Below are 12,726 nucleotides of genomic sequence, written 5' to 3' on the forward strand. Positions count from 1 at the left end.
ATTAGGGATATGCAATAAATGCCTGTCTTGCCAGTGGCACCCACATGCTAAGAATGAATTTAAGGAAGTACCTGCAACTAATCATCACTTTCTCCTGGATCCAGACTTTTCTCAATACTATGTAGGAAGAATCACTTGATCTCCTTCCTTCTCTCGCACAATGAAGGATTTCTGCCAATTCACTCGCAACTTATTTTCTCCCCAGTGAAAAATTCAATGCAGTGTATGGAAACTTTCAATTAATTGGCACAGCAACCACAAACTCTCCATTTTTCTTCTTAATCACTTCAAGTAATTACCCTGCAGCATCTGGGAAGAAAAAACTGCATCCATTGGGTTCACTTAGAGCATCTGCATGTGTTTGATTCACTAATGGACTGTAATTCACTGTAAAACTGAACAATCAGCACAACCAATTTCAGTGACTGATCATATTGTCATTAGGAAGCTGAAACTTGAGTTATTTTACAACACAAACAATAAAATTGCAACTATGACACTTTATTAAAAGCTAATGAAATGTCATCCTCAAATTTTTTTTTAAAATCACAGCATGTATGAGTTGAAAACTCCAGCATTCCCAAAGGCTTTCACCTCGTCACCTTTGATTTAGGCCCATTCTCACCTGGAAAGTGAATCCATCGCCCATTGTCGCAAACTGCAAAACCAACAAGTTATAATTAGGTTGGAGAAGGTGGGGTTGTTCTCCTTGGAGCAAAGGAAATTAAGGGGAGATTTGATAGAGGTGTACAAGATTATGACAGGTTTAGATACGCTAGACAAAGAAAAGCTGTTCCCATTACTGATGGTACAAAGACTAGGAGACACAGAATTAAGGTTATGGGCAAAAAATGCAGGGGAGATGTGAGGAACAACTTTTTTACATAATGAGAACACAAGAACTAGGAGCAGAAGTAGACCATATGGCCCATCAAGCCTGCTCCACCATTCAATACGATCATGGCTGATCTTGGGCTTCAATTTCACTTTCCTATCCCTTGATGCCCTGAGAGACCAAAAATCTGTCTATACCAGCCTTAAATGTCTTCAACAGTGGCGCATCCACAACCCTGTAAGTGAAGTAATTTCTCCTCAGCTCAGTCCTGAATGATCAGCCCCTTATCCTGAGACAATGTCCCTGTGTTCTAGATTCCCCAACCAGCAGAAACAATTTCTCAGCTTCTACCCTATCAAGCCCTTTCAGAATCTTGTACGTCTCAATTAGATCGCTTCTTATTCTTCTAAACTCCAGAACATTATAGGCCCAATTTACACAGCCCATCATCCCAGGGACCAAGTTAGTAAATCTTCACTGCACCGCCTCCAGCGCAAGTATATCTTTTCTTAAATGTGGAGACCAAAACTGCAAGAGTATTCCAGGTGCGGTCTCACCAAAGCCCTATACAATTTTAGTAAGATTTCTTTATTCCTGTACTCCAATCCCCTTGCAATAAAGGCCAACATGCCATTTGCCTTCCTAATAGCCTGCTGCACCTGCATGTTAACTTTGTGCTAAAATAAAAGCAAAATACTGCAGTTGCTAGAAATCTGAAATAAAAACAAGAAATGCTGGAAATACTCAGCAGGTCTGGCAGCATCTGTGGAGAGAGAAGCAGAGTTAACGTTTCAGGTCAGTGAACCTTCATCAGAACTGACCAGAAACGTTAACTCTGTTTCTCTCTCCACAGATGCTGCCAGAATATTTCCAGCATTTCTTGTTTTTATTTTATGTTAATTTTGTGCGTTCCTTGTAGTGGTAATGACTTGGAACTCACTGCCTATGAGGGTGGTGGAAGCAGAGACAATTAGTGATTTCAAAGGAAATTGGATGGGCACTTGAGGGAAATAAACTTACAGGGCTACGGGGTAGAGCAGGGGAGTGGGACTGACTGAACTCCTCTACTGCGAGTCGGCATGGACTGAATGGCCTCCTTCTGTGTAATAATGATTCTATGACCATGAGTAAAGCTTCTCCCACGACCCAATCACACACAATAAAACCAAAGTAACAGCGCCCAACTATAGCTGAGCCGAATTATTTAATGGTTTGTTTTTGTATCAGCAACTGTTATTGTGACATCTCATTGAATCTTATGAAAATCACTGTGTGACTTGAATATTAATAAAGCCCAGGACATTCTATGCTTTATTGACCACTCTCTCAACCTGTCCTGCCACCTTCAATGACTTATCCACATATACACCCAGGTCCCTCTGCTCCTGCACCCACTTTAGAATTGTACTCTTTATTTTATATTGTCTCTCCATGTTCTTCCTAGCAAAATGAATCACTTCACATTTCTCTGCATTAAACTTCATCTGCCACCTGTCTGCCCATTCCAACAGCTTGTCTATGTCCTTTTGAAGTTCTACACTATCTGCCTCACTGTTCACAATGCTTCCAAGTTTTGTATCATTTGCAAACTTTGAAATTGTGCCCTGCACACCAAGGTCTAGGTCATTAATATACATTAGGAAAAGCAAGGGTCCCAAAACTGATCCCTGGGGAACTCCACTACAAACCTTCCTCCAGCCCAAAAAACATCTATTAACCACTACTCTTTGTTTCCTGTCACGCAGCCAATTTTGTATCCATGTTGCAACTGTCCCTTTTATTCCATGAGCTACAAGTTTGCGCACAAGTTTGTTGTGTGACACTGTATCAAACGCCTTTTGAAAGTCCATATACACCACATCAACAGCATTGCCCTAATCAACCCTCTCTGTTACCTCCTCAAAAAACTCCAGTAAGTTAGTTACACATGATTTTCCCTTAAGAAATCTATGCTGGCTTTCCTTAATTAACTCACATTTGTCCATATGACTATTGATTTTGTCCCGAATTATTTTTTTCTAGACGTTTTCCCACCACCAAAGTTAAACTGACTGGCTGGTAATTGCTGGGCTTACCTTTACACCCTTTTTTGAACAAGGGTGTAACGTTTGCAATTCTCCAGTCCTCTGGCACCACTCTCGAGTCTAAGGAAGACTGAAAAATTATGTCCAGTGTCTCTGCATTTTCCACCCTCATTTCCCTCAGTATCCTTGGGTGCTTCTCATATGATCCTGGTGCTTTATCCACTTTAAGTACAGACAGCCTATCTAATATTTCCTCTTTATCAATTTGAAACCCCTCTAGTGTCTGACTTACCCCCGCTTTCAACATTGCCTGGGCTGCATCTTCTTCCTTGGTAAAGACAGATGCAAAGTATTCATTTAATACCTCAGCTATGGTCTCTGCCTCCATGGGTAAATCCCCTTTCTGGTCCCTAATCGGCCCCACTCCTCCCTTTATCACCCTTTTACTATTTATATGCCTATAGAAAACTCTGGGATTTCCTTTAATGCTAGCTGCCAGTCTCTTTTCATGCTCTCTTTGCTTCTCTTATTTGCTTTTTCACTTCCCCTCTGGACCTTTTATATTCAGCCTGGTTCTCAATAGTATTTTCTACCTGGCATCTGTCATAAGCATAATTTCTCTGTATCTACTCTATTGAATCCCTTACCATTTTAAACACCTTGATTAGATCAATCTTAGATGAAACTAGATCACCTCAATATTCTAAACTCGAGGGAATACAAGCCTAGTCTATGCAGCCTGTCTTCATAATTTAACCTTTTTAGCCATTATCATTATGGTGAATTTGTGCTGCACCCGCTTCAAAGCCAAGATATCTTTTCCAAAAGAAATTTCAATTAAGTACAATTTAGTTTGTTTCTCCTCTTCTCCCAAAAGGCTGTGGATGCCGAGATTGATAGATTTTTGTTAGCTAAGGGTACTAAGGTGAATGAAAGGTACAGATCAAATGGCACAGCAGGCTCGAGGAGCTGAATAACCTCCTCTTCCTTTACCTGCACCGCAGCTGCATAAAACATCAATAAAAGTGATCTGTTGGCTGGATGGGAAAGTATAACTTCAACCCTCCTCTCATCTGACATCTTTACTTGAGGATAAGGTTTGCTCAGTGATACTCTGGAATAAAGAGGTGAGGAAATTCTGTGCCCCAGCCACATGCACCTCTGAGCAAGAACAGAATCAGCAATGTATTTGTGGGAATGTTTTTAGGTGATATCATCCCATAACCTGACCAGAGGATACCCATGGGGAAATGTTACTATAAAATTACAGGAGTTTTATTAGGAAAAAAAGAATCACCTCATTAAAACCAGTTCCCGTGGTGTGGTTAGAGTGGGACCACCAAAATCTGTTGCAAAATGTGCTTCAGTACAATTCGAACTTGTTTTACCTTATTTATTTCTTTGTGTCTCTTTTGGCTAACGATCTCTTCCAGAACTTCACCATCACCTTTAATAATCCTGCAAAGTAATTTAAAATGCAAGTTAATATGTTTATGTAATTTTTAGTCTTTTCGTTTATCTAAAAGTAATAAAATCAGTATTATAACCACTGTTCAAAGCTGTCAAGGAGAAACACGTTTACTGTGTAAATTAAAGATCTGTTTACAGTATCATAGAATGGTTACGGCACAGGAGGAGGCTATAAATGAGTTTTCAGCTGCTGTATCCATAATCAAGCTTAATTCTTGTGGATATCTGACACGTACAGGAGTGTCACACAGTGCTGTATAAGCAAAAATAATTTCTCCCTTACTGTTTTTTTCCTATCTCACAGTAATGTGTCAAATTGCCCATCAGTGGCCACAATAGAAGCAGGTAGAATAAAGAAAGACAAATACTTTGACTCAATCAATCCACTGTATTCAATGTTTATCCTCTGCAATCTACTCATATTGTTGCAAGATTATTGTACAAATGTCACAAATGAGCAATTCCTGGAGTGGTAGCATTTCCACTTCCAAGTTACAAGGTCCCAGGTTGGAACCCCACTCCAAACAGTCCCAGCAAGTGGATACCGGAACGCCGGCTCAGAATTCCAGGTAGATATCCAATGGGATTCTCTGATACGGTGGATGTGGCTGACCCATCCCCCACTTCACTGTATGAGTTGTGGAAGCCCATAAAATCCTCCCACTGTAGAGAACTAATTCCCCTATCTCGGCTGGTATAGAGATGGTCACAGCCATGGAAGCAATGTCGCCTGTGAATCCTTCCACTACATCACACTGTTCTCCCAGGGAAGAAAGTGAAGATATGAAAAACAAACTCCTTTCTTTGAAAGTCGTTTGAAATACTCAGACCTCCCAAAAACTGCAGGTAAATCCCAGAATACAGTGAAAAGCAGAACTCTGGACTGAAGCAGTGATACTACCTCTGTTAGGATTCAGTGCAATCAGTGGTGTGGTACACAGTGCCACCAAGCGAAAGCACCAAGTTATTACAGAAATCAATTCTGATTTTACTGCCTTTGGATGGGACGTGGATTTAAGGTTCAATATTTCCTTCAGCTAATTTTCTCATATCACATGGAGTCCCTAAATGTTTTAAGCAGGCAGGTTGTTAGCACCATGTTCCACGGGTCAATGAAATCCCACATTTGCTGAGTTTCCACTGTCAATCCAATGATTTTGCCTCCCTAACTGCTCTGTGGGTGTACCTACACCACATGGACTGTATCAGCTCGCCACCACCTTCTCAAGGGCAACTAAGGATGAGCAATAAATGCCCAATAGACGCCCATATCCCATGAACAAATAACTTTTTAAAAATTGCGGTCTTTTAGCAAACCGGGCAGGATCCCGGAATACGATTCCAAAAACATGCAATAAAATCGGACGTTCACTTATTCAGTCACTGTTATCCAACAGTCAAAGTGCAGCAGTAAAGCTGGAACAAATTATAAATACAATCCAAACCCATTAGTTCACTTCCTTCAGCACAGACCTCTGTGTTTCTTGTTCTATCTAATCTACGTGCGGTGTATGTAATTTTAAATTGCAGGTTTCATGAGTGTTCTGCAGCCTCAGTGCAACACTGATCACACATCTGAATTATACAGTAATATCATTGCTGCAGGCACATTCTAAAATAGTGTACAGTAAGTTAACAAACTCTATAAACTGCATATTATGAATGCATGTGGAATTTTCTGAAGAACTTTCATTTATATAGTGCTTTTCACAACCTCAGAACCCAAAGCACTTTACAGCCAATGAAGTACATTTGAAGGGCAGTCACTGTTGTAATGTGTTGATTGAGGGATAAATGTTGGCCAAGGCACCAGGGAGAACTGCCCTGTTCTTCAAATAGTGCTGTGGGATCTTTTCCATCCACCTGAGAGGGCAGATGTGGCCTCCGTTTAAAGTCTCATCCAAAAGACAGTAGCTCTGCCCATGCAGCACTCCTTTAGTACTGCAATGGCAGTGCAAGCCTGGATTATGGGCTCAATTCTCTGGAGCACAACTTGAACCCATGACCTTCTGATTCGAGAAGACAGTGCGCTACCCACTGAGTCACAGCGGACACCTATTTCCAGGACACTATCTTTAAAGGTCAGTATTGATGGGATTTTCACCATTCAACTCTGCTCATCTGGATAATGGTACATAAAACATAAAAGCAATTTTGATTCAAGGTATTCTCCATTCAATTTCCAAAAAATATATACACAAAAATAAGTTAACTGATTTTTTTTTATGCCAAATCTTTCTGGGGAGATCCATCTGCTGTGACATCACTAGATCCAGAGTGACTCCCATGAAGGCAATTGTGATTGTGGTTCTGAAACAGCCTGAAGCTGTTGTAAAGTTGCCTAACTCAGAGAACAGGCTACAATGGTCTGCGGTCCGAGCATTGACTGCGTTTAGTGCAGTCGCATCAGACAGTATCTTATCAGTGATATTATCGTAGGTCTTCACAAAGATTAGAAATTTTAAAATGTTGAGGGTAATTTTATAAACATGCATTTGTGAATATAGAACATATTATGAATGGAAAGCATCCTGGCATCGATTTAATTTCCCATTAAATTTCCATTTATTTAATTGTCTTATTTCCTAAAATTTGATTCTCCTCTTCCTCTGTTCTAATGGAAGAGAAGTATGTATTTTAGAATGGGGCAACTACTCAGCAGGTCGGTCAGCATCTGAAGGAGTTAAATCTTTCCAGTGTACTACTTACTCAGAATTTAACTGATATTTATTTTAACATGCAGACAGACTAAACCATACATTTCCAGCATTTTGTGATTATGTCCCCATTCATCCTTTTGTACTAATCTTAACACAACTAATCTTTAACGGGTCAGTGTTACTACTGCTCAGTCCTCTGGCGTTCTCTTTATAACAGAGTAAAATGGGCTTTAAACTAAACTGATATTGTTTCGATAAAGTTTGTAGTGAGGATCTTTCAAACCTGCCAAGTAAATTGTGCGCGCACTGGGTTAATCCAACAACTTTACCTTGACCTGCCAGTCTCTCGATCCACGACTCGTCGAATGATGCTTTGCCTGGCGTCCCACTCCTCTCTTGTCATTGGTCGCATGGCCTGAATTCGAGCTTTCTGTTCGTCTGTAACGTCTAAAAGGTTAGCATGTGTTATAGCGAGGTACACACGTGTGTTATAGCAAGGTACACACGTGTGTTATAGCGAGGTATGCACACGTTATAGCAAGGTAGATGTGTAGTATAACCTTTGCTGCCCCTTTCACTTTCCCTCCTTTAAAGGAAGACTGAAAAAATGCAACATATAACATTTGGCATTTCTTGCCACAGGGAGAGGTGTCAGTACTTAGTCATTGAGAGATACAGCACTGAAACAGGCCCTTCAGCCCACCAATTCTGTGCCGACCATCAGCCACCCATTTATACTAATCCAACATGAATCCCATATTTCATTAATTCCATATTTCCTACCACATCCCCAACTTCCCTCAATTCTCCTACCACCTACCTACACTAGGGGCAATTTACAATGGCCAATTTACCGATCAACCTGCAAGTCTTTGGCTGTGGGAGGAAACCAGAGCACCCGGCGGAAACCCACGCGGTCACAGGGAGAACTTGCAAACTCCGCACAGGCAGTACCCAGAACCGAACCCAGGTCGCTGGAGCTGTGAGGCTGCGGTGCTAACCACTGCGCCACCCAAAGTCATGAAGAGAAACATCAAACTCTGAGCAAGAGGGAAAGGTACAGTCGAAGGGAAGGGTTTGGAGGATTCTGAACGAGGAGAGGGAGGTGACTAAATTACTGGCGATTAAAAGATTTCTGTACTACTGTCTTTTGTTAATTTTCTTTTATTTATCCGTGGGATGTAGGCGTTGCTGGCAAAGACAACATTTATTGCTCTTTCCTAGTTACCCTGACAAGGTGGTGGTGAGCCAGCTTCTGGAACCAGTAGCTGTTTGCCACAATTGAGGGACTTGCTCAGTTACTTCACAGGACAGTTAGGCGTCATCTACGGTATGTGGGACAAGAGTCACAGAGGCCCAGAGTGGATAATATGGCAGTTTTCCTTCCCGCAAGGACAAAAGTGAACCAGTTGGGGGTTTACAACAATGACAGCTTCATGGTCACTTCTACTGAGAACAGAATTTTCATTCCCAGGTTTTTAAAAAAATCTGAAATCAATTCTCAGAGTGTTCTGGTAGGTTCTGCACACGTGCTCTTGGGAGTATTATTCCTGTAACACCACAATATTGATCTCTCTTGCATAGTCACAGTTCACTTTTTTTAAACTGGTATTGCACCTCCTGCCTCCAACCGTCCTCCACCAGTGGGAGGAGATTGGACATTCTGGGTAGTGAATTTCTCGGAGACTGGCCGGGGAACTTTCCTGCCACTTTTTACTCTTCCCTTAAGTCAGAGGCACTCGCTGTTGTACAGCTCTCTCTCTCTCTCCCTCTCCCCTACTATTGTGCAGCTCTCATTCTCTCCCACTGTTATACAGCTCTTCTTCTCCCTCCCTCTCTCCCCCTCACTAAACAGCTCTCACTCTCCCCCTTTCTCTCCCTCACCATTGTGTAGCCCGTCCTCTCCCACCCTCTCTCACTCCTGCTGTTGTACAGCTCTCTCCCTCTCACTATATAGCTCTCTCACTCTCCCCCTTTCTCTCCCTCTCCTGCTGTTGTACAGCTCTCTTTCTGTCTCCCTCCCCCACCCCCCCACTTTCTGGGAGCTCAGCCAAGATCTGATCAAACTTGTGTCTGTTGTTGGCAAGTGTACATACATGCTGAAGCTGCAATTTATCACCACTTGGGATTCAGTGTATTTAAATAGAAGTAGAATCCAAGAGATGCAGGTTCAACTCAGAAAGGCCCAAGCTGAATCAGTCATGGTGTGTGTGTGTGGGAACACATTACTGCGGAAAACTAATTCACCTTTTCATACTTGCCCAATTTTAACTCTAAATCTCTTTCAACAACGAAGAGTGGAAGGCCCAGAGGCCTCAGTCAGTATGGTGTTACCTATCACAGTGTGCTCCTCTTCCAAACGCCCAGCTGTTCCCTCACTAGGAACCCTCACGTCCATGAGTATTTCATTTTTCATCTTCATTTTCTTCTTCAGTTTCTTTTTCTCCTTTTTTCTTTTTTTCTTTCCTTTTTTGCCCTTGCCTTTCCTTTTCTTCGAACCGTGACTCCTTTTTTTATACTTATCTTCCTCTGACGACGAAAGGGAGGAAGATGAGGAGGATGAAGACAACAAATTACATTGCCTTTTGACTTTTTTCTTTGGCGTGTTTCCCTCAGTCTTACTTGATGCAGGTGCTGAGCTTTGAGAATGTTTGCGTGAAGCTGACGGACTTTCATTGCTGCTGCTCCGCTTCCTTTTCCTCTTTTCCTCTTTTGTTTTGATTTTATTTCTTGACTCACATTCACTCCTGTTTTGCAAATCCTCTCTCAAATGACGACCCATTTTCGCTTGTTCCAAAAATTATTTAAAACATCTAAAAAGAAAATAGACATTAAACCAAGACCCCGCCTGAATTCTCAGGGCGTGAACGATCTCTCAGCATTATTTAAAGAACAGCACGTCAGTTCTCCCCAGTGTCTTGGCCAATATTTATCCCTCAACCAACATCATTAAAACAGATTATGTGCTCATTATCATATTGCTGTTTGTGGGATCTTGCTGTGCAAAGCCTGGCTGCCGCATTTCCTACATTACACTTCAGCAGTACTGTATTGTCTATGAAGTGATTTGGAACATCCTGAGGTTGTGAAAGGTGCTATAGAAATGCAAGTCTTACCTTTTTTTAAATTGGTAACTATGACAGATGGTTAAATCCCCCCAAACACCCTGATGGATGTGGAGGCAAAGGGAATTAGGCTATTATCTGAAAAAGAAGAATGTGCAGGGTTACAGGGAGAAGGGGGGGGAATGTCATAAGGTAAATTGCTCATTCGGAGAGCCGGTGTAGACACGATGGGCCGAATGGATTCCTTCTGTGCTGTAACAATTCTGTGATGTCAGAACAGTAATTACTGGCAAGTGTTACAATTCAAACTCCAAGTTCACATTTCCTTTCATCCACTGCCTCGCAATGACAATGAGGCTTGCACTACAGATTTGAAAGAGTTGGTATAAATCAGATTTCTGTACAAATGATTTGCTTTCTGTCTGCTCTACCTGTTGTAACTGCATCGTTAGGAGGAGGGACGAGCAAGAGCTGGAAACAATCAAATGTTACAAGCGAGCCAAGCCAATTACTGACATAATGGAAGTGTGCCGCACGGGAATTGCTGTAATGAAGATGTGTATACGGTTCCGTTCCCAATAACATTGTCCCACACTCCAGAACTTACTTGATTGCTTTGGAGAACTAGGATTTCAAAGTGGAGCTAAGGAAAGCTGCTATGACAGCAGCAGCCGCTGGTTATACGATCATCAGACCTCCCTTCTCTAATAGTACCTAGAGCAATGCCAGTTAATAGTGCTGACTCTACTTGTACTAAACACTCAGTGCAAGCCTTGAAAACTCAAAGTTATTGTACTTAGAAAAGGAATATCATGTGTCCATGTTTAAAATTCATACTTAAACAACAGCAGCTTGAACAGAGACCTTTCTAATGCAATGACAGCAGAAGCATAGCTACCAGTCTGGAAAGGTAAGGGATTTGAACAGACCAAGAATAATGCTGAATATTCACAATGAGCTTCTGATTTTAAGAAATTATAAGAAACCTTAATGTCTTTCCTACACCACTTGAAGCTGCACAATATCAAACACAATAGGATCAGAGAACATTCCAGCATCAAACCAGGCCATTCAGTCCATCAAGGCCGTGTAGGTGTTTTTTTCAATATCCCACCCAACCTAATCCCACTCTCCTGCTCACTCCCTATAGCTTTTAATATTTCATTGGTAGCACACCTGCCTCAAACTCAGAAGGTTGGGGGTCCAAGTCCTAACCCAGGATACGAGCACAAAAGTCCAGGATGACACTCCAGTGGAGTACTGAGGGAGCGCCGCACTGTCGGAGGGTCAGTACTGAGGGAGCGCCGCACTGTCGGAGGGTCAGTACTGAGGGAGCGCCGCACTGTCGGAGGGTCAGTACTGAGGGAGCGCCGCACTGTCGGAGGGTCAGTACTGAGGGAGCGCCGCACTGTCGGAGGGTCAATACTGAGGGAGCGCCGCACTGTCGGAGGGTCAGTACTGAGGGAGCGCCGCACTGTCGGAGGGTCAGTACTGAGGGAGTGCAGCACTGTCGGAGGGTCAGTACTGAGGGAGTGCTGCACTGTCGGAGGGTCAGTACTGAGGGAGTGCTGCACTGTCGGAGGGTCAGTACTGAGGGAGTGCTGCACTGTCGGAGGGTCAGTACTGAGGGAGTGCAGCACTGTCGGAGGGTCAGTACTGAGGGAGTGCTGCACTGTCGGAGGGTCAGTACTGAGGGAGTGCAGCACTGTCGGAGGGTCAGTACTGAGGGAGTGCTGCACTGTCGGAGGGTCAGTACTGAGGGAGTGCAGCACTGTCGGAGGGTCAGTACTGAGGGAGTGCTGCACTGTCGGAGGGTCAGTACTGAGGGAGTGCCGCACTGTCGGAGGGTCAGTACTGAGGGAGTGCTGCACTGTCGGAGGGTCAGTACTGAGGGAGTGCCGCACTGTCGGAGGGTCAGTACTGAGGGAGTGCTGCACTGTCGGAGGGTCCTCTTTTGGATGGAACTTTAAAGAGAAGCCCCGGGTAAATGATCCCACTGCACTGAGCAGGAGAATTCTCCCCCGAGGCCTCGATTGGTTATTTTTTCCCTCAGCCATTAAATCATCAAACGGTTACAGCACGGGCGGCCATTCGGCCCAACGCGCCGACTCTTTGCAAGAATTATCTACTTATTGCCTTTGTAAATCCTCCTTTCCCGCTATTTATCCAATTCCATTGTGAAGTTTGTCAATCTCTCTGCCACTCAGACGCCTTTCCGCGATTATTTTTACCTCAGCCTCGCTTCCTCCTCCACATCTTGTTGTTGTTGTTGTTCGGACTCCGCGCCCTTCCGCTCCGACTCGGCCACTTCCGGCCACCCAGCCGTATGCGGCAGCATTCTGTGTAGCACCGGAAACCAAACCCGGTACAGAAAGGCCCCCCCCCCCCCAGCAGCTGATTTCCAAACAAACATCATTGAAGTGGAATTATATCAAGTACATTTAAAATAAATATTGAGCGTTTGAGTAACGTTAGATTGTGCCTTTTTTCAAACACTTTGCGTATATATTTACATTTCTATAACAGTTTTCATTACCATAGACCGTCTCAAATCGTTTTTACAACCAAAGAAATACTTCTGAAGGATGTGATTATTGTTGCCAACTCTGGTTCACCTATTCCTGGAGATTTGATAATGTAACATTTGATCATATGACTATTCATGTGATGCT

The 12,726-nt window shown here is 43.0% G+C and overlaps 1 protein-coding gene across 4 annotated transcripts; it reads right to left on the reverse strand.

The window, feature by feature from the left end:
• Window positions 1–480: 480 nt before the first annotated feature.
• On the reverse strand, window positions 481–12,380 carry arl6ip4 (ADP-ribosylation factor-like 6 interacting protein 4). 4 transcript variants are annotated; one of them, XM_068054563.1, is made up of 6 exons: window positions 12,286–12,380; window positions 10,106–10,192; window positions 9,324–9,802; window positions 7,319–7,427; window positions 4,248–4,317; window positions 481–658 (listed from the first exon to the last, which is right to left on the reverse strand). In XM_068054563.1, the coding sequence occupies exons 3-6, from the start codon at window positions 9,769–9,771 to the stop codon at window positions 599–601; spliced, it is 687 nt and encodes a 228-aa protein (XP_067910664.1). In that variant the 5' UTR covers window positions 9,772–9,802; window positions 10,106–10,192; window positions 12,286–12,380; the 3' UTR covers window positions 481–598. The 4 variants fall into 4 exon arrangements, with proteins under 4 accessions (XP_067910664.1, XP_067910661.1, XP_067910663.1 ...); XM_068054560.1 differs by having other exon boundaries at window positions 7,319–7,436; XM_068054562.1 differs by lacking the exon at window positions 12,286–12,380 and adding an exon at window positions 12,191–12,260 and having other exon boundaries at window positions 7,319–7,436.
• Window positions 12,381–12,726: the final 346 nt, after the last annotated feature.

This window comes from Heterodontus francisci, chromosome 23 (genome assembly GCF_036365525.1).
Source record: "Heterodontus francisci isolate sHetFra1 chromosome 23, sHetFra1.hap1, whole genome shotgun sequence".
In the NCBI taxonomy this organism is placed as follows: Eukaryota; Metazoa; Chordata; class Chondrichthyes; order Heterodontiformes; family Heterodontidae; genus Heterodontus; species Heterodontus francisci.